This window comes from Manacus vitellinus, unplaced genomic scaffold (genome assembly GCF_001715985.3).
Source record: "Manacus vitellinus isolate BGI_N305 unplaced genomic scaffold, ASM171598v3 scaffold_5_pilon, whole genome shotgun sequence".
Taxonomy (NCBI): domain Eukaryota; kingdom Metazoa; phylum Chordata; class Aves; order Passeriformes; family Pipridae; genus Manacus; species Manacus vitellinus.
Genome location: NW_021940682.1, coordinates 34,750,681 through 34,767,791, shown reverse-complemented (window position 1 = coordinate 34,767,791; position 17,111 = coordinate 34,750,681). Strand labels below are relative to the sequence as shown.

At 36.3% G+C, this 17,111-nt stretch overlaps 1 protein-coding gene across 1 annotated transcript in view; it reads left to right on the top strand.

The window, feature by feature from the left end:
• The window catches only part of USP15 (ubiquitin specific peptidase 15), a 61,154-nt gene that overhangs the window by 26,166 nt on the left and 17,877 nt on the right, over positions 1–17,111 (top strand). The window contains 3 exon segments of the mRNA XM_018080386.3: positions 579–640; positions 9,671–9,754; positions 15,127–15,271. Coding sequence (XP_017935875.2) covers positions 579–640; positions 9,671–9,754; positions 15,127–15,271 — 291 coding nt within the window.

Below are 17,111 nucleotides of genomic sequence, written 5' to 3'. Positions count from 1 at the left end.
TTTACCAATAACAGCTTGAATTAAATTAATTTCATTAGCCTACTGTCCCATTGAAAAAGTAATATTTGATAAATGCTTTTATAAAATATACAGAAGTAACCAAACAGATATGATTTTAAGGCTATCAAAGCAGGAAATAGTTTTGTTTGGTTAGTTTTGGTTTTTTTTCCTATTGATTTGTGTGAGGCAAAATTTCTCCAGGAATATTCCTTCCTTAACAGGGCTGTTCTATAGACGTGATTTCTGTAGATTCATAGGTGCTGTTTGAACATTGCAAGTCATCTTCTGACCTCTTTGAGAAATAAGTGGCTTGCCATTTCATCCATGGTTTGTATAGGAATAGATATATTAAGTGGCTTGCACAAAGTTGCACAAATTAAAAAGTGTGGAGGAAAAAAGTGGAGAGAGGAAGGGGCAGTGTAATTGAATGGAATATTCTTGAATGTTAGTGAATAGTAACTTAAATAGCAAGTCTTTTCTGTCTCAATCACATGCTAGCAAATCCTTTACAAAGATGGAACAGAGAACTATCTACTGATATTTTTATTTCAGTTTTCTTCTTACTCCTTTTGTGGTAGGTCCTTGTGATAGAACAGAAGAATGAGGATGGAACATGGCCAAGAGGTCCTTCAACTCCTAAGTAAGTTAGGAATTCCAGTCATGTGGTTCTCTGTAGCTTAATGTTTTCATGTTACTTTGCTTTATTAAAAAAAAAATCTAATTTTATAAGTGGCATTTTATTTTGAAAATCATCCTTCAGATGTTTTAGTTGAAAATATGATGAATATATTTGTTGTGAGTGCTGTGCATTGTAGAACATAACATAATAATGGTGAATTCCTGCATATATGTTGCTTAATTTTGTTGATTTCAACCACTGATATATATTATCCTGCTTAAAAATAGAAAAAAATCCATAGTAGGAAACTGTAAAACTTAGCTTGTTTTATTCAGATTTCTGTTTCAAAGCTTAGTGTATCTGTTAGGTGAACACAGATATATGTATTTTATCAATATTTTTCTTATATGTAAATGTTCTCATGGACAGCTTGTTCCTTCTCCTCCAGAGAACAATATTTACACACAAAGCTTATTCAAATTGCAGCCTACATTACCATCATGTTGTGTTTGTTCTTTGTTGGACTGTCATCAGTTAACACAGTATGATGATGTTTTTCTTTTCTGTTCTTCCTACTGCCATTATCAACAGCACCTTGATAATGGCAAGTGAGTAGAAAGATTTGTGTGTTTCTCCTCATTTAGATGGATAAACTATTTTTAATATTGTTTCCAGAATCTAAATCTGTGTTCTGTTGGTTTTGAAGAACAGTTGGAACTGGTTACTAGTAAATTAACATGATCTCAGCCTTACAAATAATTAACTGTGTTTTTCCCCTTTGTTGTCTGGTTCTTGAAAATATCTTTCATAAGTTGTTTTAAATTCTCTTTATTCCTTTTGAGATTATGCATTTATGTGAACGTCACCTATTTTAAAACATTTTTTATACTATCATTGCTTATCACTTGAAGGACAGAGATTCTTTGTCTTTGGTGTTTTATCTTGAGCACCTTTATTGGGAACACTAGTTTCTATTAAGTTATTTAATGAAATCTGAGTTCAATTTAAGCTTAGTATGAACAGTTTAATCTTACTTAGCAAGATGTTATAGCACAAGGAATTGGGAATGTGGAGCAGTGGAAAGAATGTGATGCTAAGTATTTGAAGTTTAATCTTTGACCTCAAAAAGCATCCAGTAGAAATTTAAATTCTTAGTCAAATTTGAGATGCAGATTTTGATGGTTAAAAGAACTGCGATAACTCACTGTCATGGACTCCTTTGGAGGTTTTGGTAGGAAGATATTCTGCTGGTGGTACCTGTTTTTATTCTGCCAAACTTCTTTTCCACTTTAAGGAAAATATTCAGGAGCAGTATATAAATTCAAGAATATCTCCTGAAAAATGTGTGCTCTGACCACAAACCAAATGGTAATTGAAAATGCTGGTATCAGAGGAGGTTAGAAGAAAATGAGCAAATGAGGATGAATAGTTTTACTGTCAAGTTGGGGTGTGGTTTTGAAATTTGGCAACTCTCAGATTGAAATGTGGTATTCAAATGTCCTGTAATAGTAGAAGGTGTGCAAAATTTAGTGGATTCAAATAGCAACTGTCAACAGACAGTAGTTGGGGACAAGTTTTTACACCTGTTTAAAACTTTATGAACAATTTAATAAATGAAGTTGTTTATATCAGCTACTGGGATATTTGTTGTTCAGGAAGGTTGGCTTCTGTGAAACTTTTTTAGAGGGCTCATACTGACTTTTCCTGGAGTGTCTTTAATGTCATCTGCTCCCAAAACAGGTATTACTTAGCATTAATGGGCAGTTTTGTAGAAAATTTTGTTGTACTAACTTGTCTGAGTAGCTGTCTTCTCAGTGTCATACGTGTGACAAAATTACACAAACGTACAGATCCCAGTTACTTTGGTAGCTTAGTTGCTACTGATCCCAGTATTTGAAAGGAGACTTGTGATCTGTGTGCAGACAACTTTTTTTTCATATCTGTATCCTTCTGTGGGAAATTATTCCACAGAAAAAACAACCAATCCCATTTGAATGGTTCATTATTGTTGAGACGATGTTTTAAACTAAGATATAAAGAAAATCTAAGGTTGAAGTTCAAGTAACTTAAAAAACTTCTACAAAATCTAGTTTCTTACGTTCAGAAAAAAATGTACAACGGTTAAAACCTTTCAGCCAGTCTGTGATTCTAAAACGTGAGACAAGGAGAAGCAAGGAACTTAAGTTTTGACATTTCATGAATTAGCAAATGAATAGCCATGACAAGGTTTCTGTTAGTTTTCTGTTAAGAAGTTTTTACCTGTCCATATGCAAATATAAAAGCAAGTTAGAGAAACATACAAAGAATCTATATATTACTAGTGAATTTCCTTCTAATTTTAAAAAAATGTTGTTGCTGCTTTTTTTAGAAAACTGAATACACGTTTTAAATCTGTTGATCCATCCAAAAATGCTTCTGATATGGTAAAAAATTAAGAATTTTTAATTCATCTGTAAACCTATATCTGTGTGTAATAAAAGCAATAGATTTAATTCTGACACCTTTTTTTTTTTTTGACTTCACTGTGGAGTAAGTCAACCTAATCAAATAGCTGGCTACTTTGCATAATTTACAGATGGTTTGCAGCTAACTTTAAAGCAATTTTTGCATGGAGAATACATTGTTGGTAGGGGGGTTTTTGACCGTACAAAAACTTGAGAGTGTACACATTCATAGCTTTTTTTTTTCTCCTTGTAATAATAAATGTTTTCTTATAATATTTGTCACATGGAAAGTTTTTTCACATTTTTTTTTTCTCATTGAAAACTGTATGCCCTTATCTTGGAAAAACATTAAAGACTCTTTCTTGATTCTTTTCGGTCGCTGAGCTGGATCCCATAATGTTTTTTAAGAGGAGAAAAAGTGGATAAAAGATACTTAGCTGTGCTTTTTTGAAAAAAGATAATGGTTGTTTATCCAAGTTTTTTAGAAAAAAATATCCATACATCTTCAAAGGAAAAACTGTGTTTGTCTACTGAAATGAAAACTATCATCTTTAACAAAGAGATTTAAAATCAAGTTTCTTTCCCTGAAGCAGTTGATATGCAGACAGGTGCGCCTTTCTACTGACTTTTCTGTAAAAAAGATAATTATGGAGAATAGAGCTAACTGGGGACTTACTCTGATGTCTTAAATTGTAAAAGCAAGAACTGTTAGAGCTTGTCTGCCAATCAAGAGCTGGACTGTCATTTGCTGATGCATAATAACTTGTGGTCTGAGATGCTGTGAGTAAACATCAAACAGTAGTAATGTTCAACACACATTTTCAAGTTAGTTTAACAAACATGTTCATTAATGTCAATTAATGCAGAGTTGAAAAGCTCTTAACAAATGCATACCCTGAACATTATTCTTTTTTGATTGCTGAATGTTAAAATATCAACCTTTCATGGAAATCCCCCAAGAAAGTGTGATTAGCTAAATTAGATGGATTTTGTAAGAAGAGAATAGTATAAACTGTAGTAGGTGAAACATACTAAAGCTTGCTTTAAAATTGTATGTTAGCCTGTATATAGCCACAGCTTCACAGAATAAGAGTCCATGACAACTGAAAGACCTCTCAAGGTAATCTCTTCCAGTCCCCCTACTCAAAGCATGGGCAGCTGGAGCAGATCCAGGCACATCTGAGTATGACTGTACTGCACAGCCACTCTGCTCAACCTGTTCCAGTTTTCAACCACCCTTGCTGTAAAACAAGTGACAGTTGATCACTTTTTTTTCTCTTTAGGAATATGGCCTTCAATTCCATCTGAACATATTCCATATTCAGATGGAATTTTATTTATTTCAATTTATACCTATAGACTTCTGTTCTTTCACAGGGCACCACTGAGAAGGGTCTTTGCTCCATCTTCCTAATTCCCTCCCATTAGGTATTTATACAGTTGATAAGATTACCCTGGAGTCTTCTCTTCTCCAGGCTGAAGAGCCCCAGCTCTCAGCCTCTCCACAAAGGTCAGATGCTGCAGTCTTTGATCACCTTTGTGGCATCTCACTGATCTTGCTCCAGAATGTCCCCATCCTTCAGGTACTGAGGAGCGCAGAAGTGGACCCAACACTCTAGGGGTGTCTTGCCAGTGCTAAGTGGAGGGGAAGGACCACCTCCCTTGACTTACTGGCAATGCTTTTCCCAGTCTAGCACACTGAGCCAAAGTGGTTGGCCCAAGGACACCCTGCTGGCTCATGTTCAGCTTTTGGTCCAGCAGGATCCCAGGTCACTTCCTGCCAAACTGCTTTCCGTTTGGTTACCTGTTCCCCCGGGGGCAGAATTGAGTTGATTTTCACTTACACTTATGTAACCCATGCTTCATCTGCTTGTCTGTGAGGGTGTTGCAGGAGACACTGTTGAGAGACTTAGAAAAGTTGAGATAAGCCACATGTTGCTTCTCTCTCATCTGCCAAGATACTAATCTCGTCATAGAAGGCTGTCAGGGGCCCTTTTCTCTCCAGGGCTGTAACCCATGGGACTCATCCAAGCAGATCCCTGAAAAGGTTAAAGTCTACTCTCCAGAAATCCAGGGCTGTGTTACTGATTTCTACCATGCTCTCTCTCAGGATCTTAAATTTCACCATCTTAAGGTCATTTTGGCCAAGGCCCCAACCTTCACATTCTCAACTACTTCCTCCTTGTTTTTTAAGTATCAGATCCAGCCAAGAACCTCTCCTTGTTGGCTCTTCAGTTACTTGCATCAGGAAGTTGTCATCACTGCATTCCAGAATCTTCCTGCATTTGTTGTACCTTGCTGTATTGTCCTACCACTAGGTCCCCTGCAAGGGCTAGGGCTTGTGAATGTTAGGCTTCTTCAGTTTGTCCAAAGAAGTCTTATCTGCCTTTTTTTTATCCTGTTCTGGGCAGTGTATAGCAGATGCCCACAGATTATTAGAGGAAAAAGGTTGTTCTGGTTACAGTTGTTTTTGCTGATGTCCATATTTATGTTTTTGGTCACTAGGGGAATTCTAGTGCAGTTTAACTGTAGGGTTAATGAAGTATATGGGCAAGTCAGTACGTAATGTGACTTATTGTCTCTTTTGGCATAGGACTACAGTAAAGTGGGTTTTTTTAACCTGCCTTTTGCTGCAGGGTTTGTTTGTTAGATCGTTAAATGTTACTTTTCAAACTTATCTCTTGCATAGTTCCTGCTGCTGTTCTAGCTGTGTTGAGAATTTGTTTTACTCCTGTCCTGCATGAGAGAACAATCCATTTACTGACTACTGGATTTTTTACAACACAGAGTTTAAAATTTATTGTTTTTGTCAAGTAAGTAACTGTATTCTTTGAACATCTTGCTGTGGTGTGTTAACACCACAGTAACATTAATACATACTGTAGTTAGTACACTACAAAAAGTACTACTTTGTCTTAGAACCTTGTATTTAAGAAATAATTGAGTTTTGTTGCACACTAGCTTTTTCATTTTGTCTTAAGAGATTCCTAAGTCATAGCAGTTGTTTTATGAGTAGATACATTTGATCATTCTTTTCTGCTTAATTTTAAAGGCATAACTGAAGTATGGCAATACATTCAGCCTTAGCACTTACAGTCTTTTCGGGTTTTTTTTATTATCCTTGCTTTGATTTTTTTTGTTTGTTTATTTTAAATGATGGGGGTGGTTACTGCCAATGTTCTTATGAAGTTTTCCCAGAAGTATTGAAATATATTAAGAACTGGAAGAGCTAAGAATGAATTCTGTTCTTCTCTGTACACAGTATTTGGCAATGTAAGCAGCCATCATCAAGCAGAAAGGCTGCACATCTCAGGGTGTTCAAGGATCTCTAACTAATTTACCTGTAGCACTTCGTATTTGATATCAAAATGCTGTCAAAGACTAAAACTACTGATTGTCATAAACAAATTAATTTATATTTTGGTGGAAACCAGACCTTTATGTAGCTTATTCTGGTTTCTTTTAGCTTTTTTGCACAACAATTAGACCTTGAGTTTTTTAAATTTAAAACTGTATTGCATTTGAATTTGGCTTAAATTATATAAAAGCTTCAAATTTGTTTTGAAAAGTTCAATTTCGGTTCAAAATCACTCAGATCAAATAGTTTCTAAGACAGTTACATGTATGAATGTCATAATTTAACTTTTTTCTTGAATTTAGGTAGGGTTAAACTGACTTCAGTTTGATATCTTTCTTATGGACACAGTCTATGTATATTACTTCTCTGAAGATGATGTTCAAAGTGGATGATTTAGATTGATAGAGGAAATCAGCAGGAAAGCTTTGTAAATGTTGATCCGAGTACTTTAAATATTAACTAACATGTTCTTCACATGGTGATACATAGAATCATAGAATGGTTTAGGTTGGAAGGGACCTGAAAAGATCATCTAATTCCACCCCCCTACCATGGGCAGGAACGCCTTCGACCACATAAGGTTACTCAGAGCCCCGTCCAAACTGGCCTCAAAAACTTCCAGGTATGGGACAACCACAGTTTCTCCAGGTGGCCTGTTCCAGTGCCTCACCACCCTCACAGGGAAGAATTTCTTCCTAACATCTGATCAAAACCTACTCTCTTTCAGTTTAAAGCCATTCCCCCTAGCCTGATGAAAACAGTGCCCTTGTAAACAGTCCCTCTCAAGCTTTCTTGTAGACCTCTTAAGCTACTGGCAGGCTTCTCTAAAGTTTCTCTGGAGCCTTCTCTTCTCCAGGATGAGCAGCCCCAATTCTCAGCCTATCTTCAGAGAAGTACTCCAGCCCTCTTATCATCTTGTGGCCCTGCTCTGGACTCACTTCAGCAAGTCTGTGTCCTTATGTTGGGGCCCCAGAGATGAACACAGTACTCCAGGTAGGGCGTCACAGGAGCTTTACAGAAGGGGAGAATCACCTATCTTGAACTGATGGTCACACTTCATTTGGTGTAGCCCAGGATGCAGTTGGCTTTCTGTGCTGCAAGTGCACGTTGCTGGGTCATGTTGAGCTTCTCATCAATCAACAGGCCCAATTCTTTATCCTCAGGGCTGCTCTCAATCCATTCTCAGCCCAGCCTGTACTTTTGCTTGGGATTGCCCTGACCCAGGTGCAGAACCTTGCATTTGTTATTGTTGAACTTCATCAGGTTTGCACAGGCCCACCTCTCAAGCCTGTCCAGGTCCCTCTGGACAGCATCCCTTCCCTCCACCAGCTCACACACACTGAGTGGTGTCAGCCACACCACTCAGCTTGGTGTCATCAGCAGACTTAATGAGAGTGCACTAATACCACTGTCCATGTCACCGACAAAGATGTTAAGCCACACCAGTTCCAATACTGACCCCTGAGGACCACTGGTCTCCACTTGGAGCTGTTGACCACAACTCCTTGAGTGTGACCATCCAGACAGTTCCTTATCCACCAAGTAGCCCATCTGTCAAATCCGTTTCTCTCCAGTTTAGAGACAAGGATGTCATGTGAGACTGTCTAAATGCTTTGCAGAAGTCCAGGTAGATGACGTCAGTTTTCCCTCATCCACCACCTCTTGTAACCCCACTGTAGCAGGCCACCAGATTTGTTCAAGTTTTGCCCATAGTTGGCAGCATGTTGGCTGTCACCAAGTACCTCCTCGGGTTTCCTGGTTGGGTGGCCTGTAGCAGACCCCCACTGTAAATGTCACCTGTCTCTGTCCTTCCTTTAAACCTTACACATAAGCTCTCTGTCAGGTCCTCATCCATTCCCAAGAGGAGCTTCATGTACTCCAGCTGGTCATTGACAGAGGGCAACACCACCTCCTCATCTCCCCTACCTGTCCTTCCAAAGAGCCTGTATCCTTTCATTCCAACACTCCAGCCACAGTAGCCATCCCACCACTTATTACCAGTGATGGCAGTAAGATCATTGCCCTACAGGCATGTGCACATCTCTAACTCCTGTTTTTTGCCTGTGCTGCGTGCTTTTGCATGGAGATGTGTAAGTTGGACCCTCCACAAAGGTGACTTACTGGCTGCAGTGGCTGGAATTCCTTTGTGCCATATTTCAGGTTCACTCCTACTGACCTGCAAACCATTGCCAGGCTCTGGCCAACTCTTACTAGCTCTGGCATCAAATTGTTATGTTTGGGGTGGATTGATTTTTTTCCCCTCCCCAGCAACTTTTCTGTTGGAAAATTAATAGAAAGTTGAAAATAAATGTGAAAATGTACTCAGGAAAAATTCCTGTGTAAAAATGTTTATCTCCTTGCAGAGTTTTCTTGAAAGGTGCTTAAAAAGTCCTGAGCATGCAGAATTTCTTCTCTTATTATTGTGATATGTATTTCAAAGCTTTTCAATGATAGCTGGAACTCCAATCAGTTGGAGTTGCATAGGACCTACAAAAACATGAAGATGCCTGAATTCTTTTGAGTATTTAGAGTCTTTTCCTTGGTTACCTGTAAGATTTGATCAAAAAAAGAAAAATGCACTGCAAGATAGTTGTAAATATTGTGTTTAATTTTCACATTCAGAGAGTCTTTGTGATGAAAATGATCAGTATTCTTGTGCTTTTTAAAATAGTCTTAAACCATGGGGATGAGTGTTAATGCTTTTGCTTTAGGCAAAAAAGGTTTTTAAAGATTATTAAGTGTTGGCCATAATATCCTGAAATTTTTTTAATATTACTGAGACAACTTTAATTAAATGGTTTCATGCTGCTGTTAAGCTAACCTTGAAAAATATGTATCTTGATCATTTTTGTATCTCATCTCAACATCCATTTAGGTTGAAATGAAAAATTAATAAAATTTCCATGTTAGAAACTTTACATTTTAGGTTTTAGAAGATCAAAATACCTATAGTCATACTATAAACTGAAAACTATATTTTTAGCATAGTGGCCTGTGATTTCTTTTGCTTTTTAATAGCTCTGTTTCTTCAACAAGTTATGAAAGTGTAAAGTACTGTGAAGTATTTCGTGTTTTAAAGGATGGATTCTGAAGGCTGCATGTCCTGGGTATTTTTAGTGCTTTGCCCACTTTTTGGAAAGTATTTCTTTTCCATACTTGTTTATATGCTTTGTTCATTTATTATCTTTCTTTCATAGTTTTTAGTATCTCAGCATTTTTGTCTAATTTATCATTTTCATATTTTTAAAGGTCCCCAGGTGCATCCAATTTTTCAACTTTACCAAAGATTTCTCCATCTCTATCAAATAATTATAACAACATGAACAACAGAAAGTAAGCAATATACCTTAAAACATTATTTAATTTAATCACCCTAGTGTGACATAAACAAAGTTTGATGTTTTATAGCTCCTAGCTTAAGGATTTTGAATTGCTTTGCAATATTTGGCTTGTGAATTGTTGCTGGTCACTATTTCAAAGTGTAGGTATTGTAAAACTGATACCAGGAAATGAAACAGCATTAAAGATGTTTATAACTCTTAGTCTTCAGTAGGGAAGACACTAAAAGGAATGTTGAGCATTGTAAGAAAATGTATAAATACTTCATTTAGAATTTATCATTCTAGAAATACATTGTTGTTGTTATTATTACCCTGTCTGAATTTAAATGGACAACAAAAAAGTATAAACTGCTTATATTTATGGTGGTCAGCTTTTCCCATACTTACTGCTCCTAAGGTATGAGAGGAGCGTATGTGACATCACACATGGATTTGAAATCATGACAGCTGAAGTGTTTTAGATGTAATGTAACCAGCAGCCTAACTTCTGTTTGTTAGTGCAGGAAGATTTGAAAGAGATGAGTCTGTGGGCTTGAATATTACAGTGAGCAAAAACTTAGTAAAAAGCTTCTCACTTTTATGGGTTTTCTCCTTTATATTCCAAATTAGAAGTTTAATAAAGAATGTAATATAACTCTAAAAGAAGAGCTTTCATATTCCAGTGGCCAACTTTGTGTGTAATTTTTGGGGTTTTGTGGTTTTTTGTTGTACACAACTGTAAAAAAAGTTGGTGAATATAGAAAAACATGGAATTATTTCACTTTAACAGATAATGGAGCATCTTTCAAATGCTTGAAACCAGAGAGCACTCGTCTTTAATGCAAGCTGGGGGAAGTTGAAGAGCCCTATTCTTACAATTCATTCAAATTTTTAATATTTTTCCAAACATGCATTTTGTGATCAAACATGAAGATGTTAAATATTAAAGGTGACATAAGTATTAAATATCTTATACAATATTTTCCAGTTAAATACTGCACTTATCAGAAGTGATTTTTCCTAAGGGGTGAAGTGTCACTTGTGCTTCTACCAATTGTGAGTAGCCCCAACTCTCACTGTTGAACAGTTGAAATCCATGTATTTAACTGCAGTCTTTTGTACTCCATGTGTGACTGTGTAGTAAATAAAAGGAATATTGTATCTATGATTGTGTGAAAAGTTACTTGATCAGAGCTGACCTCCAGCTGAGAACTAACCTCTCCTTCCCCCAGTGCTTAAGCAAAAGGCAATTGTAATGCCAAAACCAAAACTTAACAGCTACTTTTTCCTAGGGAGCAGCCATTTTAAATAAAGCCATCAAGGCTTTCCTAATTTTTTTTAAAGTTTTTTTTGTTTTCTTTTTTTAATGTTAGCTTCTTGCTAGTGATCCTGTAGTTATTTTTAGAAAGCACTTAGGAAACCTGTTGCCAATTCTTGCAGCTTTTAAAGATAGTTTGTTCACTTACATTATCTGATTTTAATTTTATTTCTTGATTTATTTTGGAGACAAAATGTGAGCTTTTAGAACTTTAGGAAAAGTTCTGGGGTTTTTTGGTTTATTTGCTTTGGGGTTTTTTTGGTGTGTTTTTTTTGGCAAGAGGAGTTTTGTTGGATTTTTTTGGTTGCATTTTTTTTAATTTTATGATTTTCAACAGAAATACATGTACAAGGAAGTAATATAAAATTCAGATTTGATAAGGAATTGGTCCTTTCAAGTGCTTTAACTGTAACTTAAACATTTGTAAATCCACTAATAGGTATGTGAACTCTGTAGTGTTATGAAATACTAGCCATTTTTCTCTTATATATCAAAACACAGTATATCTGGATATTAGGTAAGACTGATATTCAGTGCAGAAGTATATGGTTTCCCTTACAATGTAGTGATCCAATTATGATGAGTTTAAAAGAAATACTTTAAAAATCACAAATTAATAATACAAGATATAATTCAGAAGAATCTTTAGCAGCACTTCTGTCAGAATACAAGTTCAGTCATATGAAGTCAAATACATTTATAAACTTTGTACTTTAAAGTACACACTGTTGCATTAAGAATTTTTAGCTTCAAAAGGTAAATGGAAAGATACATCTCTATTTAATTGTATTCTATCATTGTGGGTTAAGATCATTTGCTTCTATGTTCTCTTCTTCTCACAAACATCTTCCTGTCTAAGAAAGCACTTATTTTTCATTAATTAATGCTATCTTCATCACTTTCCTAATTAACTAATTAATGTCAGGTTTGCCTGGAATTTATTTTCATGTTTCTGCCTTATTGTCTCTTCATATTGCATGTTGTCTTTAGTACAGTAGTGAAACTGTACATTTGTGGCTTTCCAGGGTCTGTTGGCACCTCCATATGCCCATGAGATGCTGTGTCTCTAAAAGAAATTCCAGCATTTGTTTTGAAGATAATTGTAGCTCACAAAGCTGATTTATAAGGCAGAAAAAGCAAACAACAACTTGTGTATATTCATGGTCATAAATACCAGTGGTTGCAAGCCTGGTTTTGCAATTACCATAGCTCAGCTATAGAGTGCAAATTACCTTAAAATACTGAAAGTATCAGGTTTCTTTATATGGTACACATTTCTGTAATACTTGTCTAATCCAGGAAGTGTTCTGTGTAAGAGCAAGCCTCTAATTGGTAGATGTTTAATTGTGTGTTGAGCTAGTCATATGTTAAATAATAGAAGTAGTTGGTGCAAACTTTATCTAGTCCAAAGCCTTCATTTCTGTGAATGTGTGTTTGGGTTTGATGGAATGGAGGATTCCAAATAATCGATCGCTGATGTTCTTTTGCCTTTACAGTTTATCTTGTTGAAAGAATAACATAGGAGGATTAGCATAATATGTGTTAGTGGATTCAGAAGAGCAGGGAGAGACACACACAGTTTAGGTCTTACTGAAATTTCTGTTTGTTGCTGTTAATAAAGCAATCTCAGATACGATGTTTTCTTAAATTACATGGAGTGGAGATTAAAACCTCTTTAGCAGGGATTTTGCTTGGGCAATTAAATGGAAAGTTGTTCTGTTTCCTTTGTTTGTAACATTGTTTAAGTTCCTAGAATTACTTGATTCCATCATTTAGTAGTGTCAGCCTGTCAAGATGGACAGCTGGCAGCTTTTTTACATGCTTATTTCTAGAAGTACAGGTGTTATTTACATCACCTGCAGAAACAGTTTCTTGTGTTGTACTCGTGTTATACCTGACACATAACCAAATATTATGAGGAGGGCATTTTTTTTTTCTTTTTAACTTAGATTATAATGTTATCTTTTGCTTTCCAGACAATGATGATAAACAATAACAAAGTAGCAGTGTTTGGGCCTCTCCTGATGCTATGGGTATCTCTAAAATCTGAGGGAACTTGGTAACAGGTTTCTTAAAGTGGCTGGTCACAAAAGCGCTTTGGCAGTGGTTGTAATATTTCCTAGCTTCCTAGTGTCCCTCCAAATGTGAAGGGGAAAAGCTGCAGAGAAGCAAAACAAAGGGGAATGAAAATCCCTAGGAGAATTAAATTAAATCTGTTTATTACCCCTACGACTCCTAAATTTCTTAAAGAGATTTCTCTTTTGTTAACCATGTGAAAAGTGTAATCTTTGAGTCAGGTAAGGAAAGCAGTAGGAAGGAAGCAGGGCTGAAAGTAGCTTATTGTGTACCTTGTGTGTGTGCATTTCTGGTACTGCTGTGCACTGTTGAGCTGGGTCAGGGCTTGATTATATCATGGAGGTTGCATTAGCACCAGGGGCAGGCTTGTGGTTTTGCTTCCTGGGGGAACTAAGGCTTGCCTGCTTAAGGGAATTGGAGTTGACTGCAGTAGGTGGACTGCAGCTGCAAAGGGAGATGGAAGGTAATTTTCCCTGGAGATTCTCAGGCGTGGGTGAACCAGGGACTAATGATGAGGGGTGAACACAGAAGCAAGCTTGAAGGAGTTTAAAGAGTATCTTTTGTTAAAGTAAGTTTAAGCATTTAAGTTAGACTTAAACTGAATGGGCAAAACTACCTTTATGGTGTTTTTTTCATTGAGAATGACTAATAAATACAATGCCACTTAGCTGGTTTGGGGGTAAGCCAGAGAGCAGAGAAAATGCATGTGTACAGAAAAGGGAAGGACTAATATGAAAGTCATCTATTACAAAGAAATTAGCAAATGTAAAAGTTTGAGAACAGCAGCTTTATGGACAGTGGAACTATAAACTAAACAAATTTTAAAGGCCATTGTATGAGTGAGGAATTTTTTTCCACTTCTGTTTGAAATTTTCAATAATTTAAAACAAATCAATAGTTATGAAAAGTAAATAACTGTGCACTGAGAGGACAGTTGGAATTCAGTTGGATGTAAAGAGTATGATATCATTCGGGAGTAATGGCTGGAGTATAACAATTGTGCCATCCTCAGATTTTTGCAATTACAAATCTCAGTTATTTATCAGGATTGATTCCTTGCATTGCATGTTTTTCCTTACCAGTCTTAGCAACTGACTTTCAAATTTTTGGTTTTTGTTCGTGTTACTTCTAATATGAATGATGCTTAGTGGCTGCAGAAACTCTCCTGAACTTTAGCCAAAGCTGCTGTCACGCAGATTTCATTATGATTAGTGCTTGAAATGGTTAAACCTTTCTAGTTGGTTCTTTTTTTCTAACATCAGTAATTTTGCCGAGTATCCTCTTAGAAGATTTCTTTGCCTTTCTAGTGTACTCAGATATGCTTACTTTACTGTTTTGAGGGTCATTCTGTATTTGATATTTTCATATTTCATCTGAAAACAAATGCTTTAAATATTATAATTTTACCTATTTCAGTCTTCTGCAGTTTCTCCAAACAGATGCAACATAGATTTATAATGAAGTTGTTACAAGGCATTTTGCGCATTCTTTTACCTCACAAAGCTTTTCTGCATTTGCATGCTGGATTGTGCTGTCCTAGCAGGGAAGCTATAAATAGATTGTCTGATGCAGTGAGGCAGCTATGCCACAGTGGCCTTGGAAATCTCAGCTTTCACCTGTAACTCTGCATTCCCATTCCCACCGACCTCACTCTTGCAGTACCAGGATGCAAAAGGAACGTAAATGATTGATTGCTGCTGGTGGTGTCTAAAATCTGAGTGTATTAAATATGATGGAGCAATGAAGAATAGAGTAAGCTGTGAAGCTGCTCCTATAAAAAAGGGGTAGGGATGTAATAATTGCAGCTACTGCAGTACATTTGATTTTGGTTGTTTACACAGGTGACTTTTAAATTGAAATTAGTAAATCTTTTAAATCCTTTCTTGTTCGCAGAAGTTAGTTTAACATTTTTAATAATTTTAAGTACTTGTATGTTTAAAGTACTATAGAGTACATGTTTACATTGTGAAAGATGTCTTATTTTCTTACAGTGTGAAAAATTCAAACTATTGTCTCCCATCATATACTGCATATAAGAATTATGATTATTCAGAGCCAGGAAGACACAATGAACAGCCAGGCCTGTGTGGCCTGAGTAACTTGGGGAATACATGTTTCATGAATTCAGCAATTCAGGTATGTACTTTAAAATAAGATCAGCTAGTCTTATTACTTGGAAACTAGTATCTTGTTACGTTTTGCCGTGTTAAAAAAGTAGTAGAAAGAGATCTGTTAAGTAGCAGCATAAGATTAAAAGTGAGGAAATAATACTTCTATATTGGTATACTATAAAAGTTGATTTATATAACTGCATTCATAGTGATCAATGTCAGAAAGATGTTTAACCAGCATTCTACATGAGTGAACCCTTAAGTGGGATTCTTTGTTTTTCTTAAGGATTGCCATGCATGTTTGTCACAAAAAATACCTTTTCCTTTCGAGATGCACTTGGGTAGTGATCGTAGTGCCAAAAAAAGTGTCAGAAAGTGCGTTATTGGGCCTTTATTTCTGACTCATTATGTACTTTTAGTGCACAGGTTAACATGCAGGAACCCTAGAAAATATTTTCATTTAACCTTTCCTCTTTGAAGAGCTGCTATTTCATGGATGAGATATTTTACAGGAACGTGATAGCTTGTTTCTCTGCTGTGAATGCAAAAGAAATAGTAGTATACCTACTATTACTCTACCAAGATAAAAAAATCCTTAGTGTTTTAATTTTAAATGGAAGCTGAAGTTGTAGAATAGTTAAACCAGTGTTTAATTTGGTTTTGTTCAGTTCTGGAACTCATATTTTGTCATCAGAGCAGTCATGTCAAAGACCTGTAAAGCGTATTTAAGTTCTTGTTCACGTATTTTCCTGCCGACTGTAAAAACAGTAGATCTTAACCAAGCATTCTTCAAAGTTGTTATCCTGCTTTGTCATCGCAAGGGTTACTGCTTATGTTTGTGATTTCTTTGGGTAAAATTAAAAAAAAAAAAAAAAGGCAAATGTCGCATTCGTTCTTTAGACTGTTCAGGTAAAAAAGAAATTTCAGGTGCTTTGTAAGCTAAGTTTATGAAGTTATTGAAGTTTGTTCAAAAGAAGAAATATTTCAGAGTTTCATAGTCTGTGTAGATTTTTATATCCCTTCTTTGTGTTGAGAATCAGTGAATAATTTGGCTCCACTCCTCTGTAGCCTTAGGTAGCTGCAGAGAGCCATGAGCTTTCCCCTTAGTCTTGACTTCCTCAGGGTTGAACTAATGCATACAGCTCTCAGCCTTTCCTTGTGTATTGTTCTCCTGCCCCCGGACCCTCCTCTGTTGGTGACCCTCCTCTGCTCTTTCTTACACTGGGGAGCCCTAAACAGGATAGTGCTCCAGCAGCAGTCTCTCAAGTTCCAAATAGAGAGGAAGACTTGCTTCCAGTTGTGTCTGACTACAGCTGCTAATACAACCCAGCTTGCACCTGGACACCTTTCCCATGGAAGGGGGATGGGGTATGGTGAACAGCTGGATCACATTTACACAGAAAAGGACCAATGGGTCATATAATGCAAAGCTGCTTTCTAGCCAGTCAGCCCCCAGCCTGTTAGTGGTATAGGCTTATTCCATACTTATTGACATAAGGCATCCATAAAATTGAATTTATTCTTGTTTCTAAAAATGTTTTCATGAGGATATTTGAAGAGAAATTGAATAGTGCATTAACTAATTAATTTTCTTTTTATTGTATTACACAAAAGATGGGTAAACTGAAAGGGGAAAGGGCACACATTTTGCAGTGTCCATTCTAAATAAAAATGCTATATGTAATGTCCCTTGATTACTGTATTGTGTCATTGTGCTATTGTAAAGAAAAAGAATATGGTTTTGTCTAGTGTGTCAACCAGAATTATCTTTTAAAAGTCGAATTCAAAAAATATTCTTAGTACATAGTGATTCTTTTTTTAAGATGCTACATTGTTCGTGAGGCTATACTGATTGAAAACAAGGA